The sequence below is a fragment of the Trachypithecus francoisi genome, unplaced genomic scaffold (genome assembly GCF_009764315.1).
Source record: "Trachypithecus francoisi isolate TF-2019V2 unplaced genomic scaffold, Tfra_2.0 Lachesis_group8, whole genome shotgun sequence".
In the NCBI taxonomy this organism is placed as follows: Eukaryota; Metazoa; Chordata; class Mammalia; order Primates; family Cercopithecidae; genus Trachypithecus; species Trachypithecus francoisi.
The window spans coordinates 55,635,550-55,657,368 of NW_022681473.1; the positions used below are offsets into that span (position 1 = coordinate 55,635,550).

Below are 21,819 nucleotides of genomic sequence, written 5' to 3' on the forward strand. Positions count from 1 at the left end.
AGCCACCGCGCCCGGCCACCTACATTAGTTCTTAACACCACCAGAACTAGTCAAGTGTAACTCATCTGGCCTGAGATCTAGTAGAGAAGTCCAGTTCCTTAAAATTCAAGTACAGACTTCTGAGAAAAGGACACAATAAGAATTAACAAGCATGTGTGAGAGAAGGCTCTATAACAGAAGAGGGGGCTCTGAGTTGTGACTCCTTGACTACCACCTTCCTTGGAAGTTTAATTTAGTACATTCATCTCCAAGAGAAAATGTGACGTCACAGTGTGCACTCAAGGTGGTGACAAAGATCACAAATCTGGCTGGATGCAGTGGCTCATGCCCATAATCTCAACAATGGGAGGCTGAGGCAGGAGGATCACTTGAGGTCAGGAGTTTGGAACCAGCCCAGGCAACATAACAAGACCCTGTCTCTATGAAAAACACAAAACTTAGCAAGGCATGGTGGTGCACACCTGTAATCCCAACTGCTCAGCAGGCTGAGGTGGGAGGACCAATTGAGCCTAGGAATTCAAGGTTGCAGTGAACCATGATGCACTCCAGCCTGGGTGACAGTGTAAGACCCTGTCTCAAAAAGAAAAATTTTTTAATTTAAGAAAGATCACAAATCTGAAGTCATTAAAATATACAGAAATCGAAAATATGTAAAATAAAATTAAAAATAAAAGAATGAAAAAAAATCACAAATGTGAGGTTTCCCTCAGCTGCCCCACCTTCTCACCTACCTGACCCCGCATGGCCCTCGTAATATGACTTCTATCCCTATCAATCTCTTGAAATTGCTTTTCTAAATGGATTCTGAAGTAGACACAGAGATGCACCACTCAGATGTCCCCTCAAGAAGGTAACTGCTACCCAGCTACAAGGACTGTGTTAAGCTGACAGCCTCCCGCTACTTTCAGGGTCCCAGTGACAGAGCGGGGCGGTAGGATCACTTTTCCTCAATGTGGGAGTCCCATAAGGGGCAACCTTTGCTTCAGAGCTCCTGGTTTTGCCAAATCCATATGATGGTTTGACAGTTCCTTTTCCCAATTTCATTTCCTCTCTCCCACCCCACAGAGGAATAATACTTTTGTATTCCCAACACTGTCTTAGCATTGGCTTCCTGGAGAACCCATGCTGGGACAGGTACCTTCTGGCCAAGTCACTCTCCCAAAGGTCTGGCAGTTGGCAGTCTGAATCACCCCCCGCCCCCCTTAGATGTTTTTGGTCCCTGACATACCATTTTCTTTTCTTTCTTTCTTTATTTCTTTCTTTTTTTTTTTTTTTTTTTGAGACAGGGTCTTGCTCTGTTACTGAAGCTGGAGTGCAATAGCTCGATCCAGGCTCACCACAGCCTCAACCTCCTGAGCTCAAGCAATTCTCCCACCTCAGCCACCATCCCCCACCCCTCACCCCCAGCAGCTGGGACTACAGGCACCTGCTATGACATCCAGCTAATTTTTCTGTTTTTTTGTAGAAACAGGTTTCATCATGTTGTCCAGGCTGGTCTCAAACTCCTGAGCTCAAGCCATCCACCTGTCTCAGCCTCCCAAGTGCTTGAATTACAGGCATGCACCAGCATACCCAACCCAGACAGAATAGTTTCTAAGTTCTTCAAAGGTGCCTTTATGCAGTCACATCCATCATCCCTCATTCTCCCAATCTGGTCATTTCCCAAAGGTCAATTTTCAACCCTGAGTTCTTCTTTAATTTCTTCTTGGAAAGTGCTTTTGGCCAGGTACAGTGGCTCACACCTGTAATCCCAGCACTTTGGGAGGCCAAGGCAGGTGATCACTTGAGGCCAGGAGTTCAAGACCAGCCTGCCAACAGGGCAAAACCTCGTATCTACTAAAAACATAAAAATTAGCTGGGTGGGGTGGGGTGGCACACGCCTGTAATCCCAGCTACTTGGGAGGCTGGGACATGAGAATCACTTGAACCCGGGAGGGGGAGGTTGTAGTGAGCCGAGAATTGTGTCACTGCACTGGGCAACAGAGGAAGATCCTGTCTCATAAATAAATAAATAAATAAATAAATAAATAAAAAGACAATTCTGTATTTATGAATCAAAAGACTTAATTAAATTTTTTTAATTTTATATTTTATAAATTTAAAAATTTATAAAAAGAAAAAAGGAAAATGCTTTCATTCTGACAACCTTAAGTCATCTCTATCCAAATGATTCACAGATCTCTTTCTGCTCTTGACCTCTCCAATAAGCTCTGGTTTATATCACTAAACAATACTAGAGATTTCTATTCTAAATCTGCCTCTCGCCCAAAAGATCCAAATGAGATCTCATCACCTTTCTCCCCCAAAATAGGTTTGCCACCCTGATTCTGACTTTGGTATCACCATTGCCTTAATAAAACTATGGTCTCTTCTTATATCTCTTTTTCATATAGTTTGTCCACCTTCTGGATCTAATTCAGCCCCAGCCAATGCCAACTCCTGTCTCTACTGCATGAGCGGCTCTGTCACCTTCAGGCTAACCAAGCAGAGAGTGTGAGGGTCGGGAAACAAGGCCCCTCCCCTCACCTCCCAGTACAAGGTCCCATTCTCCCCTCTCAGGCCCTGACAAAGAGTTGCTGCACAGCAACCACTCCTCAGGATATAACCATGGTAAACACATCAAGCTACAAGGTTCAGCTAGAAGGCTAAACCTCAAAGAGCGTGTCTGCTACCCTACATTTTACAAATGAGGAAACTAAAGCTCAGCAAAGAGAAGTGACTTCCGATGACCACACAAGTAATGGAGTACAGGTAACTCTCCTTACTCTCCAACTCCGTTCTCTCTTAACACTTTTCACGTTCCTCTAAAGGTTTTACTTTCTGAATCTTTCATCATAGTATTCTTACAGAGGAATTTCACACATCCTTTTCAAGTTAGTGACAAATGTCTCCACCTCTAGGAAGCATTCTCTGAGCTAACTCCTCATGTCCTTACCCCAAGCTAAACAGGTTCCCTTCCTCTGCATTCTGCCTTCTGTATCTCACTGTATTTGAGTTGCCAGTTTGCTCATCTGTATCACTCACAAGATTTTAAGCTCTATAAGGGGAGGGTACATATCTGTTTTAATTTCCATAGCCACCACTCCTGTCCCACACTCACCAACTTACCCAGACTTCATAACACCCCACTAACAAGTCCCCCAATCTCCAGCCTCTCATCTTTAATCATCACACCCACATCATCAGAATAATTTTAAAACCGTATCTCTGCCATTTATCTACCTAAAAACTTTAAATGACTTACCCTCTTTACAGAGTCAATTCTGAACTAATTCTAACACAGACTGTCACTCAATAAACATACATTAGCCATCTATTCTGTGCAAAAACATTCAATGACATCTAAAATGTAGCCCCATCTCTCTTTAAATCCTAATTCTCCACTATGCATCAAAACAAACCTTCCACTCCACTCACAGTATTTCCTTTCTGCTCAAATACTCCAAGTTGAGGCTCTTGCTCTTAATTTACAGTGCTACCACCATATTTGTCACCTTTCTGCAATTATACTGGACAAGATCTGCTCCATTCTCTCAAGACCTTGAGAGCTTGTCTGGAGGTTCTAGCAGGGGAGCACAGCTACTCACATACCCTTGACCGAAGACAGGTCCTCCTCTATCGAGGATGGTCATTCTCTTTGACTGAGCACACAGCACTGGGAGGGATGCACATGGAGTGGTGAGGGAGGAAGGGGACAACCACCTAGCCAGTCAGATCAGTGAAATCAACCCTGGTGATCAATGGGGTGACAGATGTCACAGCCAGATCACCCTCAACATTCGCCATTCCCTCAAGAAATAGCTGAAGTTCTATCTCCTTCATGAAACTTTGTCTGCAACTGTCTATACCTTTTCTCTATTTGCCCTGAACTTCTACAGCAGTTCTGGCCAATGGAAATATACTGCAAACCACATAAGAAATTTAGAATGTTTAAAGCCACATTAAAAAAAAGTAAAAGGGAATAGGTAATATTAACTTAAATACTATATCCAAAATATTGTAATTTAAACATGTAATCAGTATTTTTAAAAATCATGCCTGCAATCCCAGCACTTCGGGAGGCCAAGGGGGGTGGATCACCTGAGGTCAGGGTTCGAGACCAGCCTGGCCAACATGGTGAAACCCTGTCTCTACTGAAAACAAAAAAATTATCCAGGCATGGTGGCGGGCACGTGTAATCCCAGTTATTCTGGAGGCTGAGGCAGGAGAATCACTTGAACTCAGGAGGCAGAGGTTGAAGTGATCCAAGATCGTGCCACTGCACTCCAGCCTGGGCAACAACAGCAAAACTCCATCTCAAATAAATAAATAAATAACGAGATGTTACTCTTGTTCTGGTACTAAATCTTTGAAATCCAATGCATATTTTATACTTGAAGTACATTTCAACTCAGGCTCATGACTTGTCAAGCAATCAACAGCCAAACGTGGCTACTGGCTAACACTGGATGACACGGCTTACAGTGGTCATCTTCTACACTCTCTAGAACTTGTTTATATATTGCGTCATTGTGGTCATTTCATGTATTGTCTTCTTGACTACATCACACAATCCTGAACATAAGGGACAAGGCTGCATGTTTTTTTCTTCCCCAGGGTGCCTAACAAAAAGTGTTCAGTAGACTGAAACCTTCAAACTCATATAATGTTTTATACATTAATTTTCTTCAACATCAGTGTTTGGTAGAAAATAAGACAGAATTTCTGCTGTCACATATAAAGGTTGTGAGCTCTATTATAATCTTAAAATATAAAAAGCAGGCCAGGTGCAGTGGCTCACGCCTGTAATCCCAGCACTTTGGGAGGCCAAGGTGGGCGAATCACGAAGTCAGGAGATCAAGACCATCCTGGCTAACATGGTGAAACCCCATCTCTACCAAAAATACAAAAAAATAAGCCGTGCGTGGTGGTGGCCACCTGTAGTCCCAGCCACTCGGGAGGCTGAGGCAGAAGAATGGCGTGAACCTGGGAGGCGGAGCTTTCAGTGAGCCAAGATCGCGTCACTGCACTCCAGCCTGGGCGACAGAGCAAGACTCCGTCTCAAAAATAAATAAACAAAAATAAAAACAATAAAAAGCAAAGTAAGCTTCCCAAAGTCACCCAGGTAAAGGACCTCAGAATCCCAATGTAGTCTCATCTACTAATCGTCTGGTGTCCTATTACCTAACAGTGTTTCTCAAATCATCACTGAAGACGATCACTGAGACTGGAGTCAGTTGCTCATCAAGCTACAAGGTTCAGTTAGAAGGCTAAATTTCAGGGTAACAGCCAGCTAGCTGAGTATCCATCACCCTAGGAACTGAAAGAATTGATGGGGATGTGCTGCCTGCCAAGGCAGACAGTGCCCCATCCTCCCACAGCTGTCTATCCAGTGAAATGTAATACCTTCCAACACTGTCCATATGACCAGAACAACTTTCATCCTAACTAGTGTCACTTCCAGCTGATACACCATGCCCACATAATACCATTCTCCTCCTTCAAATCAAATGCTGTAAAGTGAATTATTCCTTTACAGGTATAGGAAGAAGCAAAAGGTATAGAAAACAGAAGAGTCTTAAGATCAAAAAATCAGTTTTTCTAATATTGCAGAAATCTCTCCTTAACCGCAAGACCTCCTTATATGAAATTCAAGTATACATACAGATTTCCATTTAAATATCTCTCCCTCAACTGCTGAAAACTACAGTTTTTGACACAGATTTTGAGTTTAAAAAACAGGAACACGAAGGTGGGATGAGAAGAAGGAAATAAAGCAGAAGGTAGAGCAGGAAAAATAGTTTTATGAAATGCAGCCTTGGGGAAGAAAAAGGAAGCTGAGGCAAGGATCTACCTTAGGCTTGCGTTGTGGGAGGGGAACAAGGACATGCCTAAAAGGGACTAAGGAAGCGAGTGAGAGTGCTAATGTGCTAATAATCAATAATCACCACTCACAGGACTAAGGTTCTATAACCCTCATGGTGGGAAAGAATGAGATATACCTATTGAGTGATGGCATGCTGAGTACATGGGAGAAGGTCGCCCAAAGCCTCTTCTGTCTCTAGCTTTGTTACTATGTACCTCTGGGACTGTGATGAGACCCCAAAGGAAATACAAAATGGGGATCAGAGAGGTTTAGAACTCTGAGTCATAAGATCAGAAATGTACTGACTATTAATATTAAGATGGAAGGTCAAATACCAAAAAAAAAAAAAGCACCTCACCGTTTACATGCTATTTTCAATAAAAGTACATGTATTTCAAAAAAAAAAAAAAAACCACAAAAATGTCCAAGTTATCTCACTGAAAAGTTTCTAACAAGTAAGGAATAGAAACTAGAAATAATCCAACATTCATTATCCTATTTTAAGATTTCTAAATGTCTAATTTTCTCTTTTTTAGAGAGTTGTCTTTACTGTTTTATTTTGGTGATATCTACACAAAAAATATTTACGAAGACTTTAGGCTGGGTGCAGTGGCTCATGCCTGTAATCCCAGCAATTTAATAGGCTCACTCAAGACTCTGATCCCCAACCCTATTTTAAAAATTGATGGTTGTTGTTCCTCAGTAGAACCTTTTACCATAGAGATTAACAGAAACATAACACAAAAGATTAGGGAGGGAATACTATACATGCCAAGTTCACAAAAGAATTAACTACATTTGTATATTGTGTTCCACAAATAAAAACCCTGTCTCATAATTTGCTTCCTTTATATTTTCAACTTACCAATGGCCTGGCTGAATTACCTTTGTAACTAGCAAGGTTAAAATTTTTAGAGGCTAAGTGTCTACATGGGAACAGAAAATATGGTACGATTCATAAGATATCCAAACCAATTGTGAGGCAAAATATAAAAAAAAAGTAAAAAAGAGATTTTAGCCAGGCACGGTGGCTCAAGTCTGTAATCCCAGCACTTTGGGAGGCCGAGACGGGCGGATCACGAGCTCAGGAGATGGAGACCATCTGGCTAACACGGTGAAACCCCGCCTCTACTAAAAAATACAAAACACTAGCCGGGTGAGGTGGCAGGCGCCTGTAGTCCCAGCTACTCGGGAGGCTGAGGCAGGAGAATGGTGTGAACCCCGGAGGCAGAGCTTACAGTGAGCTGAGATCCGGCCACTGCACTCCAGCCTGGGCGACAGAGCGAGACTCCGTCTCAAAAAAAAAAAAAAAAAAAAAAAAGATTTTAGTTGAAGATCTATCACTGAGAAAATAATAAAGATTTAAACTACCCATGTTGTTCGTCAAAATTTTTTTCATTTAGATCTACACCAGAGTTGTAAATTCTTTTATTTCAAAAAGGTACAATAAATTTTTTAAAAGCTGTATTTCTAAAAACAACAGGATAAAAATTCACAGCCAATGAGTTCATTTCGAGACATTTCCAGCACTGACATGTAATTCACCCTGCAACCATAATTGCAAAGTAAAGCTATAACAGAGGTTGCAAAAAATATCACTAGATTCTGCTATATTTAAGAGGAAAACATTTACTAAATAAGGATATTAATTTTAAGCTTCATTTTGATCTCTCAAAGGAACAGAAGAAGCTAGAAATAATGGTTACCTCCAGAACAGGGGACTAATGTGGGCCAAGGGTTAAGGAAAACTTACTTTTCACTTTTGTAAATACCCTTCAGAATTTTATAACTTTTATATGTGTCTATATGAGATATTCAAAAGTTTCTTTTTAATATACATGTTTAAATAATAACCTTTCTTATTTTATTAGAATTACATGTACTGTATTTCTAAGTAACACTGGAGATTTAGCATCTTTCAGCAAGACCACTGAAATTTCTAAAAAATTTTAAAAAAAATTTTTAGCACCAGTAGAGGAGAAACAATTATTGCTTCTACTTCAAATAAGATGCCCTATTCCTATTTCCATTATGACTTCTGAAAATTTATACCATAATTTAAAAGTAACAATCTGTTTCAGGTGCCACATTAATAAGGTTTATTATTATCAGAGAGTATAGAATCCATATACGAATAGCTCTCATTAAAAAAAAGAAGAAGAAGAAGAAATACAGTTGGCCCTCCGTATTCCCGGGTTCTGCATCTGTGGATTCAAGCAAGTGTGGACTGAAAACATTCCCCTTAAAAACTGTATCTGTACTTAACATAGGCAAACTTTTCTTCCTGTTATTATTCCATAAACAATGTAACTTAACAACTATTTATATTGCATTAGGTATTATAAGTAATCTAGAGATAATTAAAAATATAAAGAAAGAGGCCGGGCGCGGTGGCTCAAGCCTGTAATCCCAGCACTTTGGGAGGCCGAGACGGGCGGATCACGAGGTCAGAAGATCGAGACCATCCTGGCTAACACGGTGAAACCCCGTCTCTACTAAAAAATACAAAAAACTAGCCGGGCGAGGTGGCGGGCGCCTGTAGTCCCAGCTGCTCCAGAGGCTGAGGCAGGAGAATGGCGTAAACCCGGGAGGCGGAGCTTGCAGTGAGCTGAGATCCGGCCACTGCACTCCAGCCCGGGCGACAGAGCGAGACTCCGTCTCAAAAAAAAAAAAAAAAATACATATATATATATAAAGAAAGAGGTACATAGGTTATATGCAAATACTATGCCATTTTATATAAGAGTCTTCAGCATCCTAGGATTTTGGTATCTGCAGGGAGTCCTGGAACCAATCCCCCAAGGATACCAAGGGACAGCCTGTACAAACAAAAGAAGAGCACCAAAACCAAACCAAGGGGAAAAAATGGTGGAAAAAAATGTCTAACATTCAATTCAACTACATTTACTCAGCTACCTATATGCACCTAGCGCCTTCCTATAGATATAAAGAAAAGTTTCCTTCTCTCTCCATACAGTTTTCAGTCTTCCATCAGTTATCACAGAATATACTAAAATTGTAATCAAAACAAACAATATAGTCTTAAACTATATGGTTTGTTCTAAGAAAGGACTATTCATGAATACAAATTTAAAAGCAAGTAGAAAATGTGTTTCTGGAATACTGTTTCCCCACTATTAGCTTATTGCTACCTACTTCAGCTGCTGAAAAGCAAGTAAATCTTTGCTTAAGAAAAAGCTCAAAACAATCACTTAGTGTTGTTCGGTAGTTCAGCCTGAAAAACAACGTAACACCAAATCAACATGACAATCAGTTGTCTTTCAACAATCCAATTGCAAATTAAGTTAACAGAGCTGATGACTTCTATGAAGGTGCACAGGATGAGTGTAGGGAAGAAGGCCTGCGTACCCTCAATTCATGGGGGAGCCAGAAAACTTACAACTGGAGCCAGAGAGACAGAGCTCCCCTGTAGAAGGTGCACAGATTGCCAGGAAGACACCCAATGAGATTGCAGGGAATGTGGGAGAAGGAAGGAGAAAAAAAATCAAGGTAAGTAAAGGGAAGCAGACAGAAGTGGTTTCCTTTTTGGGGAGGGGGGTGGTGTGCGGAGGAGGGCTTAAAGATTTGAGAAAACCTACTGACCTGCAATGACCTTATTTATGGCTATAAATATATATAAAATATATAAAATATAAACGTTGTTTTAACAAGAAAACATTACTGTGACTAGACAACCAGCAAACATCTGTTTCTATTGTAGTTTATATAAGTCATAAGAGGTCTTTCTTTCTCCCTTTCCCTCCCTCCCTACTCCCTCTTCTCCTTCCCTCCCTGTCTCTCTCTCTCTCTCTCTCTCTCTCTCTCTCTCTCTCTCTGTGTTTCTTTCTTTCTTTTTCTTTGGATACAGAGTCTTACTCTGTTTTCCAGGCTGGAGTGCAGTGGCACAATCAGAGCTCACTCCAGCCTCCATCTCCTGAGCTCAGGCCATCTCCTGTCTCAGCTACAGAAGGAGCTTAGACTACAGGCATGTGCCACCATACCTCTCTAACTCTATTAATTTATTGTAGAGATAGGGTCTTACTATGTTGTACAGGCTGGTCTCAAACTCCTGGGCTCAAGTGATCCACTCGCCTTAACCTCCAAAAGTGCTAGTATTACAGGCATGAGCCACTGCACCCGGACTAGGAGTGACTTCTATTTTTTTAATTTCAAATTTTTATTTATTTATTTATTTTTTTGAGACGGAATCTCGCTCTGTCACCCAGGCTGGAGTGTAGTGGCAGTATCTCGGCTCACTGCAAGCTCCGCCTCCCAGGTTCATGCCATTCTCCTGCCTCAGCCTCCTGAGTAGCTGGGACTACAGGCGCCCGCCACAACACCCAGCTAATTTCTTTTTTTGTATTTTTGGTGTAGACGGGGTTTCACCGTGTTAGCCAAGATGGTCTCGATCTCCTGACCTCATGATCTGCCCACCTCGGCCTCCCAAAGTGCTGGGATTACAGGTGTGAGCCACCGCGCCTGACCTATTTATTTATTCTTGAGACAAAGTCTTGCTCTGTCACCCAGGCTGCAATACAGTGGCACTATCTCAGCTCACTGAAACCTCCTCTTCCCGAGTAGCTGGGACCACAAGTGCCCACCACCATGTCCAGCTAATGTTTAAATTTTTTGTAGAGACAAAGTCTCACTATATTTTCCAGGCGGTTTCCAAACTCCTGGCTTCAAGCAATCCTCCTGCCTCAGCTTCCCAAAGTTCTGGGATTATAGTCATGAGCCACTGCACCCAGCTTCCCAAGGGTTTAAATCTATGTTCTATAGTTCAATTTTATTGATAAGTCTGACAAAAGTCTATGTTTGCAACATGTGATATTATGAGACAAGCGATATATATAGATAAATATACATAGGTTTTCATCCATGGTCCCTGGCTCATAATGCCATAGCCCTTGTTATAATGTTGGGGTACTTTAGGCCTCAGAAGCAGGTCTCAGAAAACAGAATCTCAGCCAGATCCGGTGGCTCACACCTGTAATCCCAGCACTTTGGGAGGCCAAGGCGGGCGGATCACTTGAGGTCAGGAGTTTGAGACCAGCCTGGCCAATGTGGCGAAACTTGGTCTCTACTAAAAAATACAAAACTTAGCTAGATATGGTGGCGTACACCTGTAATCCCAGCTACTTGGGAGGCTGAGGTAGGAGAATCGCTTGATGGAAGGAAGGAAGGAAGGAAGGAAAGGCAAAAAAAAATAGATCTCTCTCTCTCTAACCTTCTGTCCTTTCTTCGCCTGCTCCTTTTTCTCCCCAAGGCAAGCCGTAGAAACTAAAAATATAATCTCATCTCCCCCAACCCTTCTATCTTGGAGCTGGTCATAAAGAAATTCTCTGACCTTCCTTGTCTAATTGTAGGCCACAAGACCTTCATTTCAGAAGGGGTCCTCCCCCACACCTTGGTGGAAGGAAGGCTGCACAGAGACACCAAGGAGAATCTGAACAGACAATCCTTGCTGGACTTTCCCAGTCTATTGATATTAGATCATACCCTTTTTGTCTAATCACATTTCTACATGGTTGTCTATACTTTAATCACGACTATCCAATAAAGTCTCCATAAGAGACCCAAGAGGACAGGGTTTGAGGAGCTCCCAGAGAGCTGAACATGTGGAGACTTAAAGGAAGGTTAATGAGAACTAATTCATGTATCAGGAGGGCAGTGCACCCAAACTCCATGAGAAGTTCCTCACCCTGTGTCTCTCTTCACCTGTCTATTTGTATCCTTTAAAATATCTTCTGTAATAAATCAATAAACATGTCGCCCTGAGTTCTATGAGCCACTCTAGCAAAGTAACTGAACCCAAAGACAGGGTCACGAAGACCCCAACTCGAAGCTGGTCCATCAGAAGTTCCAGAAGCCCAGATTTGCAACTGGTAGGAAGGAAGGCGACAGTCTTGTGGGACTGAGCCCTCAATCTGTGGGATCTGACACTCTATGGTATCTGACACTGTCTCCAGCTAGACAGTGTTGGAATTGAACTGGAGGATACCCAACTGGTGTCCACTGCAGAACTGATTGCTTACTTGGTGTGTGGGGAGAAACCTCCACACATTTGGTCACCAGAAATCTTCTGTGTTGATTGTTATTGTGGTGTGAGAGCAGAGAAAAAAACAGTTTGCGTGTTGTTTCCACTGACGTAATATTAAAATGGTATCTAATTACATTGTTAATTTTTCTACAGATTTTGCTTCAAATTTTATTTGGATAATTTTTCTTTTACTTAATAATATGCTATTTGTTAAAAATTCAGTATATAAATAAGCTTTGTCTGTACTACACTGAAGGCCCTCAAGGCCAATATTTACCAATTATAGCATTGACTCAAGCACATTTATCTAACTGAATACTATTCTACAAAGTAATCTTCTTAAAAATGAAAAATACAGGCTGGATGTGGGGGCTCATATCTGTAATCCTAACACTTATAGGTGGATGGATGGATTGCTGGAGCCCAGGAGTTTAAGACCAGTCTAGGCAGCAAAGTGAGACCCTGTCTCTACAAAAAACAAAACAAACAAACAAAAAAATTCGCGAGGTGTGGTGGCATACACCTGTAATCCCAGCTACTCAGGAGGCTGAGGTGGGAGGATCGCTTCAGCATGGAGGTCATGGGTATGGTGAGCTATGATCATGCCACTGCACTCCAGCCTGAGTGACAGAGTGTAACCCTGTTTCAAAATAAATTAATAATTTTAAAATAAGTAAAAAATATATTTATTCCAAAGATGATGTCAATATTCCAAGCTTTTCATAACTTCTCTTTAGAGAAGAAATATTAAGTTTATGACACATGGAAAGGAAGAACCAACCTGATTACTTTACAGTCTCCTATATATATATGTGTATATATATATATAAAACAAAACTAACTTTCAAAGGTTAATTTTTCCTTAAAACTCTTCTTCCTCAGCTCCAACATTGCCCCAAAGGGGTTCTTATCTCTGATTTCCGGTCCTCTGCTTTTCTTGTTCCTCTCACCATCTACTATAGCCATTCCCCAAGACTGTCAGTGGTTCTCTTCTCCTCTTTTTCCAAGCTTCAACTACCAAATTCCTTACTGACAACCCTACACTTCCTAGGAGTATCATCTCCAGCTGAACATACACCCATCAAGGACCTCAAAAAAACAAATAAATAAACAAAAGTTTTCATGTTCAAAACTGTATCATTGCATAAACAGCTCCTTCTCATGGCTTTTCCATTTCTATTAAAACCTACTTCTATTAAAAACCATTATTAAAAAAAAATAAAAACCACTACTATATATTTGGTCAACTGCAGTTGACATCTGAAACATTTTTGAATCTGTCCTTTCCAGTCCTCCTCCCACCCAATCATGGGTCAAGGCTCATACCTTGACCCACCATTTCCCTCTTGTCCACCTTCGCTGTCTCTAGTCCCTATTCCCTCTTATCGGGGCTATTGCAATGGTTTCTCTTATCTTCCCAATTCGCTCTAGCCAGCACTTCTGCTATGTCACCCAAGCTGGAGTACAGTGGTGCGATATCGGCTCACTGCAACCTCTGCCTCCCAGGTTCAAGCGATTCTCCTGCCTCAGCTCCCAAGTAGCTGGGACTACAGGTGCGTGCCACCACACCCAGCTAATTTTTATATTTTTAGTAGAGACAGGGTTTCGCCACATTGGCCACACTGGTCTTGGAACTCCTGACCTCAGGTGATCCACTCACCTCAGCCTCCAAAAGTGCTGGGATTACAGGTGTGAGCCATCGCGCCTGGCAAGTAACTTTATAAAGTGCAATTCTGATCACAACTCCTCACCCTCTGAAAACCTGGGGGGCCCCTGGCATCTACCTAATTTGCCTAGCAATCAAAGCTTTCTATGCATTAACCCCAATCTATTTCTACAGCTTTATCCCCAGCAATAATTCTCTCTCATACACACACAGGAACACACATGTGTATGTTCTACACTACAATCAAAATAAGTTACACAGAAGTCCCCTTAAATATCTGATTCATTCCCGTCTCTTGCAGGAGTTCAGTGTCCCCTAGGGATAACAGCAATCAATAAATATCCATTAAATAAATAAATTAGGCCAGGCATGGTCACTCATGCCTGTAATCCCAGCACTTTGGGAGACCCAGGCAGGTAGATCACTTGAGGTCAGGAGTTTGAGACCAGCCTGGCCAACATGGTGAAACCCTGTCTCCACTAAAAATACAAAAATTAGCTAGACATGGTGGTGCACACCTGTAGTCCCAGCTACTCGGGAAGCTGAAGCAGAAGAATCACTTGAACCAGGCAGGTGGAGGTTGCCACTGTACTCCACCCTGGTCAACAGAGCAAGACTCCGTCTCAAAAAACTAAGTAATTAATTAATTAATAGAACGGGCTTAATCTTCCCCCATTCCTACATAATCACATCCTAACTTCCTTCAGAGTTCACTTCAAAGAAGCTTTTTTCATAAAGCAATCACACCAGTGAGAAGAAATCGCCTCTTCCTTTAAAATCTCATGGCCCCATATCTTCTGTCACACTCAGTATCTTCTAACCAATATTTCTGTTTCTTTTCTTTACCACCAGACTTTATGTTTTTTAAGGATCAGTAATTGTCTGAGTAATACAATCTCCATCTGGGGAGAAAGAGAGTGCCTTCTTTAATGGTCATTTAGTCTTTTAATTTACCTACCAAAATTTAAACTCTTTGAAGGTAAAGATTCATATTTCTTTTTTCTCTGCCTTTCACCACCATATCCCTTATCTAGTGAATATATCCATTCTCTGTCTCAAAAGTTGTGAAGATAACTCAAAAAGGCAAGTATCAAAAATATTTTTTAGAATACCCATATAGCTTTCCAAAGCAATACATTTTAACCATCATTTTGGATATATATAATTATTAGTCTGCTGCTTAACAAATCAATTATTTGACATTTCCTCCAAGGAGATAATCTTTAGAGCCTAAAAATACTAACCTTCTTATTAAATGAGCATGGTACCTTACACATAGTAGACTTACATAAGGTTACTGTATGAATGAATGAATCAATCAACAAATAAAGGCAAAAACTCTACTCCCAGCCAACAGAACACAGAACTAGGGTCAAACACAAAAGGAGACCTAAATAAAAATGTTTACATATTTTCAATTCTACAAACACTGGCACGATGAACAGAACTGAACCAATCCCAAAGTCTCACACAGACAAGAGAGACACAAAATACATGCGCAGTTGCATTATCAACATACTATGGGTGAAACCTATGAACTGGTATTTAACACTTCCTGCCAAGACGCTTTTCCTATAAGCAGCCATAAAGACAATTGTGAATAAAGTATAATCAAAGTAATTCAAAAAATCTCATTTATGCCGTCAACTAGAAGAGAAGAAAATAAAGAAACCATTGGCTTTAAAGTGTGAAAATAGGCCAGGCATGGTGGCTCACGCCTGTAATCCCAACACTTTTGAGAGGCTGAGGCGGGTGGATCACCTGAGGTCAGTAGTTCAAGATCAGCCCAGTCAACATGGTGAAACCCCATCTCTCCTAAAAATACAAAAATTAGCCAGGTGTGGTAGTAGGCGCCTGTAATCCCAGCTATTTAGGAGGCTGAGGCAGGAGAATTGCTTGAACCCAGGAAGCAGAGGTTGCAGTGAGCCAAGATCACACCACTGCATTCCAGCCCGGGTGATAGAGCCACACTCCATCTCAAAAAAATAAATAAAACAGTAATAGTAACAAAGTGTGAAAATAGGCTGGGTGCAGTGGCCCGTGCCCATAATCCCAGCATTTTGAGAGGCTGAGGCAGGCAGATCGTCTGAGCTCAGGAATTCAAGACCAGCCTGGGCAAATGGCGAAACCCCATCTCTACAAAAAGTACAAACATTAGCTGGGCATAGTGGCCTGTGCCTGTAGTTCCAGCTACTCGGGAGTCTGAAGTGGGAGGATTGCTTGAGCCCAGGAGGTTGAGGCTGCATTGAGCCATGATCACGCCACCACACTCCAGCCTGGGCGACAAAAAGACCTTGTCTCAAAAAAAAAAATTATAAAGAGTTGGCTGGACAAGGTGGCTCATATCTGAATCCTAGCACTTTAGGAGGCCGAGGCGGGTGGATACCTTTGAGCTCAGGAGTTCAACACCAGCCTGGGCAACATGACAAAACCCTATCTCTACAAAAAAATACAAAAATGAACTGAGCATAGTGGCTCACGCCTGTGAGCCCAGCTACTTGGGAGGTGGAGGCTGGAGGATCACTTGAGCCGAGATAGCGCAACTGCATTCCAGCCTGGGTGACACAGCGAGACCCTGTCTCTCTCTCCCTGACATACACACACACGTGTGAAAATCTTGGTTCTAGATTTAGCTACTACTTACAACTGTGACTTTGGACAAATCACCAAACATATCATCATGGTGGCTCACACCTATAATCCCATCACTTTGGAAGGCCGAGTTGGGCAGGCTGCCTGAGCTCAGGAGTTCCAGACCAGCCTGGGCAATACGGTGAAACCCCGTCTCTACTAACATACAAAAAAAAAAAAAAAAAAATTAGGCATGGCAGTGGGCACCTGTAGTCCCAGCACTTTGGGGGTCCAAGGCGGGCAGATCACGAGGTCAGGAGTTTGAGACCAGCCTGGCCAATATGGTGAAACCTGATCGTTCCTAAAAATACAAAAATTAGCCAGGCTTGGTGGCACGTGCTTATAGTCCCAGCTACTCAGGAGGCTGAGGCAGGAGAATCACCTGAACCCAGGAGGCAGAGGTTGCAGTGAGCTGAGATCACACCACTGCAGTCTAGCCTGGGTGACAGAGTGCGACTCTGGCACAGAAAAAAAAAAAAAATTAAGAGGTTATTTGGGAATATCTGGAAAAAAAGAATAAACTTTTCTTCTCCTAAGATCTTTAAAAGAGAAATGATGGTTCAAAGCAAAAAATTTAATATTGTCTGATGGGGATTTCAATGTATGTAGATTAATATGACAATTACAACATAAAGCAGTGAGGGTAAAGGGACCTATATGGTGATAAGTTTTCTACATTCTCCTTAAAGTGGTAAAATATTAACTCTAAGTACACTATGAAAAGTTAGGGACGGATATTCTAACTCCTAGAGCAAGTACTAAAAAAACCTACATGAAGAAATATAGTAAAAAAACTCACTATTAAAATGGAACATTGGCCAGACACAGTCGGTCACACTTATCCTAGCACTTTATGAAAACAAGGAGGGCAGATCACCTGAGCTCAGGAGTTCAAGACCAGCCTGGCTAACATGGTGAAACCCCATTTCTACTAAAAATACAAAAATTAGCTAAGCGTGGTGATGCACACCTGTAATCCCAGCTACTTGGGAGGCTGAGGCACCAGAATCTCTGGAACCTAGGAGGCAGAGGTTGCAGTGAGCCGAGATCGCACCACTGCACTCCAGCCTGGGAAACAGAGCCAGACTGTGTCTCCAAAAGAAAAAAAAAAAAAACTAAAGCATATTCAAATAATCCCAAAGATAGAAGAAAAGTAGAGAAAAAAAAAAAAAAACAGAAATCAAATTATAATAAAATGGTAGCCCTAAATCAAACCATATCAATAATTACATTAAATATAAATGGCCTAAAGATGCCAATTAAAAGACAGAGATTGTCAGAAAGAATAAAAAAAAGACACAGCTACATCTATTTATTAAAAACTTACTTTAAATAAAATGGCATAGGTAAGTTAAAAGTAAAAATAAAAGTAAAATGTAGACCTACTCATAACTCCCCTAAACTGGAAATAACACAAATTCTCAAGGATGCATGGCTAAAAACTACCATACATCCATGCAATAGAATATTACTTAGCAATTTAAAAAATTATTGGTACACACAACAAAATGGATTAATCTCTAAGGCATTATGCTGGGTAAAAGAAATCAGTTTCAACAGTTACAAACTATACGACTCCATTTACATGGCACTTCGGAAAAGGTAAAACTATAGCAATTAGGAAAGATCAATGGCTGCCAACAGTTGGGGTGGAGGTAGGGCAACATCACGGAGTTTTTTAGGATGATGGAACTGTGGAGGCCATGGTTGTGGTGATAGTTATATGAATCTATACATATGTTGAAATTCATAGAACTGTACACCAAAAGTCAATTTTACTGTATGTTAATTTTTAAAAATAAAGTAAAATAAAAATTACGTGGATGACCTCCATGGACCCTTCCAGACTATGATTCTATCAGTGAGAAAAAGAGGAGAGGCAAAAGGAAGACAAGGAGAATGCTAATCCTACTGGCATAAAACCCACTACTTACAAGACCCTGATTACTGTACAAAAATATACAAAACAAACCCAATCTTCAGAATTTATTCCCAGAAGGGGCTAAGAAAACCGGACATTCGGATCTAAAATGTGTACATTTTTAAACGCCTATGAATAGCTCTTCTTGTCTGTTTCTATATTTTATACTTTGAAGAAGCTGCCAATTTCTCCTGGCTGAGTGCCAATTTCCCTGCTTGGGGTTATTCAATTTACAAGCATCCCTTTATTTATACCCTATACTCTGGGGTCTCTGGCAGTCACAACAACGACTCTGAAAAAGCAGTCGCTTTTGCAGGGTGCCAGAAAGATCAGCCCTCCTCACCCGGAACTAAGGTCCCTGTGGGACACAGCACACCCGGTCCACTAGTTCCAAACCTAAAGACGCTGGGCGGGAGGTCTTCTCAAGTCAAAAAGTCTCCCAAAGGAGGAAGACGCTGGAGGCCCGGCTTCGGGGCATTTCTGCCGTCTCCGGACTGCCCTGGAGCCTCCGGGGCAGCTAGCCGTTTAGAGGACAGTGCTGGCGTGAGGCTGTGGGCTGCAGAAGGTTCTGCCCAGCGACCTTGGGCAAGTCCCTTCCTCTCCTGGAGTAAGAGGAAAATTCTGGGAAGGTTGTGTAAGCTGGCTTCCCATTGACGCCTCAGAATCCACTTTCTGCCCCTCGCTCTCCAACGCCAAGAAGGAACCACACTTGCCCCTCACAGACTTCACCCCAGCCTTATGCCCTCCACCTTTCCCACTCCCTGGGAGACCCGCGGAAACTAACACATCCAGCCAAGGGCAAGGCCCGAAGGCAAGGGGGAGGCAGTAAACACCAAATCCCGGTCTCAGACCCACTCCGCCCCAAGCGGGCCTACTGGGCGCATTCCGGCCCGCCCCGCCCTGCGGTCACAGCCCGCCAGGTCCCGCTTCCACCCAAGGGAAGTACAGAGCGCGCCGGGGAGGGTCGGGTCGGGGGCCGGGTCCGGAGGCGCCCACCTTGAGCTGGGACTTGGAGACCTTGCCGCTATGGTCCTGGTCGAGTGCGGTGAAGGCGTGCCAGATGGCTTTGAGCAGCTCGTCCTTCAAGCTCCCCATGGCCGCGGCCCTGCTGCCCCGCCAACCCCTCCGGCCCAGCCAGCCCCTCCGCGCCTCGAACGCCCCTCAGCCTCCGCGCCCGCTGCCAGCCGCGCAGTCACCTGACCCGCCAGGCCCCGCCCCCGCCAGACCCCGCCCTGCTGCCGGCGCCAGTCCGGTGCCGCGCCCACAGCCGCCGGAGCGGGGGTTCTGCGGGTCAAGCCACCCGTGGTGGCAGGAATGCCTGGCCTTCTTTGTCAGCCAGGATGATAAACACATCTCCCTAATGTTTCCCAGACCAGTTCGGTCCTTTTTGGGTGCTCGCGAGTAGAACACAAATGACCCCGTCTTGAGGAAAAACCCGAGAGATTAGGTGAGCAGCCTACCCGCCTCTTCCCAGCGCCCCGCAATGAAAAAGGGAGCCCTGGTCCTGTCTTGGGAACGGAGTCACTGTCTGAGGAGGCCGAAGAAGACCCCGAAAAGTCCCCAGACAGGGACTCAAATGATAGCGCAGTCCCAAGTCCGGGAGATGCAGGGCGGTGGGGAGGCAGGGAAGGACTTCGAGGGAAGTTTGTTCCTTCACTTCGCAAAAGTTTATTCGTGCATACTCTATCTTGGGTTCTAGGGACACAGAGACGAGGTTTAAGAGGAGTTTAGAAGTCAGGGCCAGGCAGCAGTTTCTTCCTAACGCCTAACTGTTGTTCAATTCACATCTTAGGAAGGGTTTGACCTGGTTAATGCCTCTCTGTAGTGTTTCTGTGCTTGCAAAATAGGAGATCTCTGCCAACTGCAAATCACTCCACCCATTTTACTAATCAGAACAGATGGACTATTTAAAAGAACGTATTTGGCCGGGCGTGGTGGCTCACGCCTCTAATCCGAGCACTTTGGGAGGCCAATGTGGGCGGATCACTTTGGGAGGCCAACATGGTGAAACCCCATCTCTACTAAAAATACAAAATTAGCCAGGCGTGGTGGCACATGCCTGTAATCCCAGCTACTCGGGAGGCTGAGGCAGGAGAATCACTTGAACCTGGTAGGCGGAGGTTGCGGTGAGCCAATATCGGGCCTTTGCACTCCAGCCTGGGCAACAAGAGTGAAACCCCGTCTAAAAAAAAAGTATTCTATTGCAGCTGTTGAATTAATATTTGTTCACAATGGTCACAATGGTCACTTGATCTCTTTGGGCTTCAAATTTATCCTGTATAAAAAGAGCAGGGTTGCACCAGATGTTCTGGAAGGGTTCTTGCAGTACTAGCATCCTAGGATAATAACTATTGCCGGTTAACTAAGGTCTGATTAAGTCACCAAGCTCAGTACCTCTCCTCTCCAATCCTAGACCAACTGGAGAGAACAACAAACACCAAGAGTTTTTTAAATGAGGTGGTTCTCAGATGAAGTTTGATTTTGTTTTGCTTTTTTAAGTTCCTTAATGCACATGTATGCCTTATTAAGAAAGGAAAAGATCTTCATAAGAAAGGGATATTGGGAAAGATCAGAACAAAGAGGAGCTTCTTCAGTGAGTTTGAGATCAAAACGGAACTGGTGGGGAAGAGGAGAGGATGGCCCCACTGACGAAAGAAAGGGCGGGAGCAAAAGGATGGCCAGCCCCTCACTGTGACTGTCCTGAAGGTTCCACCCCATTTCATCACCATTTGTCAGGACTTTTTTTGCCCTACCAGAATCCAATTTCTATCATTTATCTTCCCCATTTCCAGCCCAAGTCTGCCAGTCAGCAAAAACACATGGTTTAACCTCTAATTTATTCATGCGAACTCAGCTTACCCTGAGTGGCAAAAAAAAAAAAAAAGAAGAAGAAGAAAAAAGAAACGAAAAAAACCTCCTAATTCTCAATGTTCAGTTTAACCACTATGTGACACTCCTTCTCTCTCAGTATCTGGAAGCACCAAACATATTTCAAAGCCTTTTTTTAGGACAAGACCAGGACATTGTGGACTTCCGAAGTCCTACTTCTCCCATAATCTTCATTCATACAATCTAAACGAATTTTTTTTTCTTTTTTTTTTTTTTTGTTTTGTTTTGTTTTTGAGACAGAGTCTTACTCTGTTGCCCAGGCTGGAGTACGATCTCAGCTCACTGCAACCTTCACCTCCCAGGTTCAAGCGATTCTCCTGCTTCAGCCTCCTGAGTCCTGGGATTACAGGTGCCAGCCACCACGCCCAGCTAACTTTTTTTATTTTTAGTGGAGACTGGGTTTCACCATGTTGACCAGGTTGGTCTCAAATTCCTGGCCTCAAGTGATCTGCCTGCCTTGGCTTCCCAAAGTGCTGAGATTACAGGCGTGAGCTACCACGCCCTTCCTGTCCAAACAAATTTTAAAGTAGCATAATGTCACAGAAAGCTCTCTGCTTTTCCTGGGTGTAGTGGCTCCTGCCTGTAATCCCAACAATTTGAGAGACTGGGATGGGAGGATTGCTTGAGCCCAGGAGTTTAAGACCAGCCTGGGTGACGTAGCAAAACCCCGTCTCCACAAAAAAATTGAAAATAAGAAAGAAAGAAAAATAAAGAGTTGTGCTTCAGAATCTAACAGATTATATTAATCTAATGCTGTATAACCAATTAACCCCAAATTTAGCAACTTAAAACTATAATAAACATTATTTCATATTTTCTGTAAGTCA

At 42.8% G+C, this 21,819-nt stretch overlaps 1 protein-coding gene across 1 annotated transcript in view; it reads right to left on the reverse strand.

Moving 5' to 3' along the window:
• Nucleotides 1-19,296, reverse strand: part of SWAP70 (switching B cell complex subunit SWAP70) — an 86,445-nt gene extending 67,149 nt beyond the window's left edge. Inside the window, exon 1 of the mRNA XM_033206052.1 lies at nt 19,100-19,296. Within this exon, the coding sequence (XP_033061943.1) occupies nt 19,100-19,198 (99 nt within the window). The 5' untranslated portion in view covers nt 19,199-19,296. The remainder of the gene's footprint in view (nt 1-19,099) is intronic.
• Between the last annotated feature and the right edge of the window lie 2,523 nt (nt 19,297-21,819).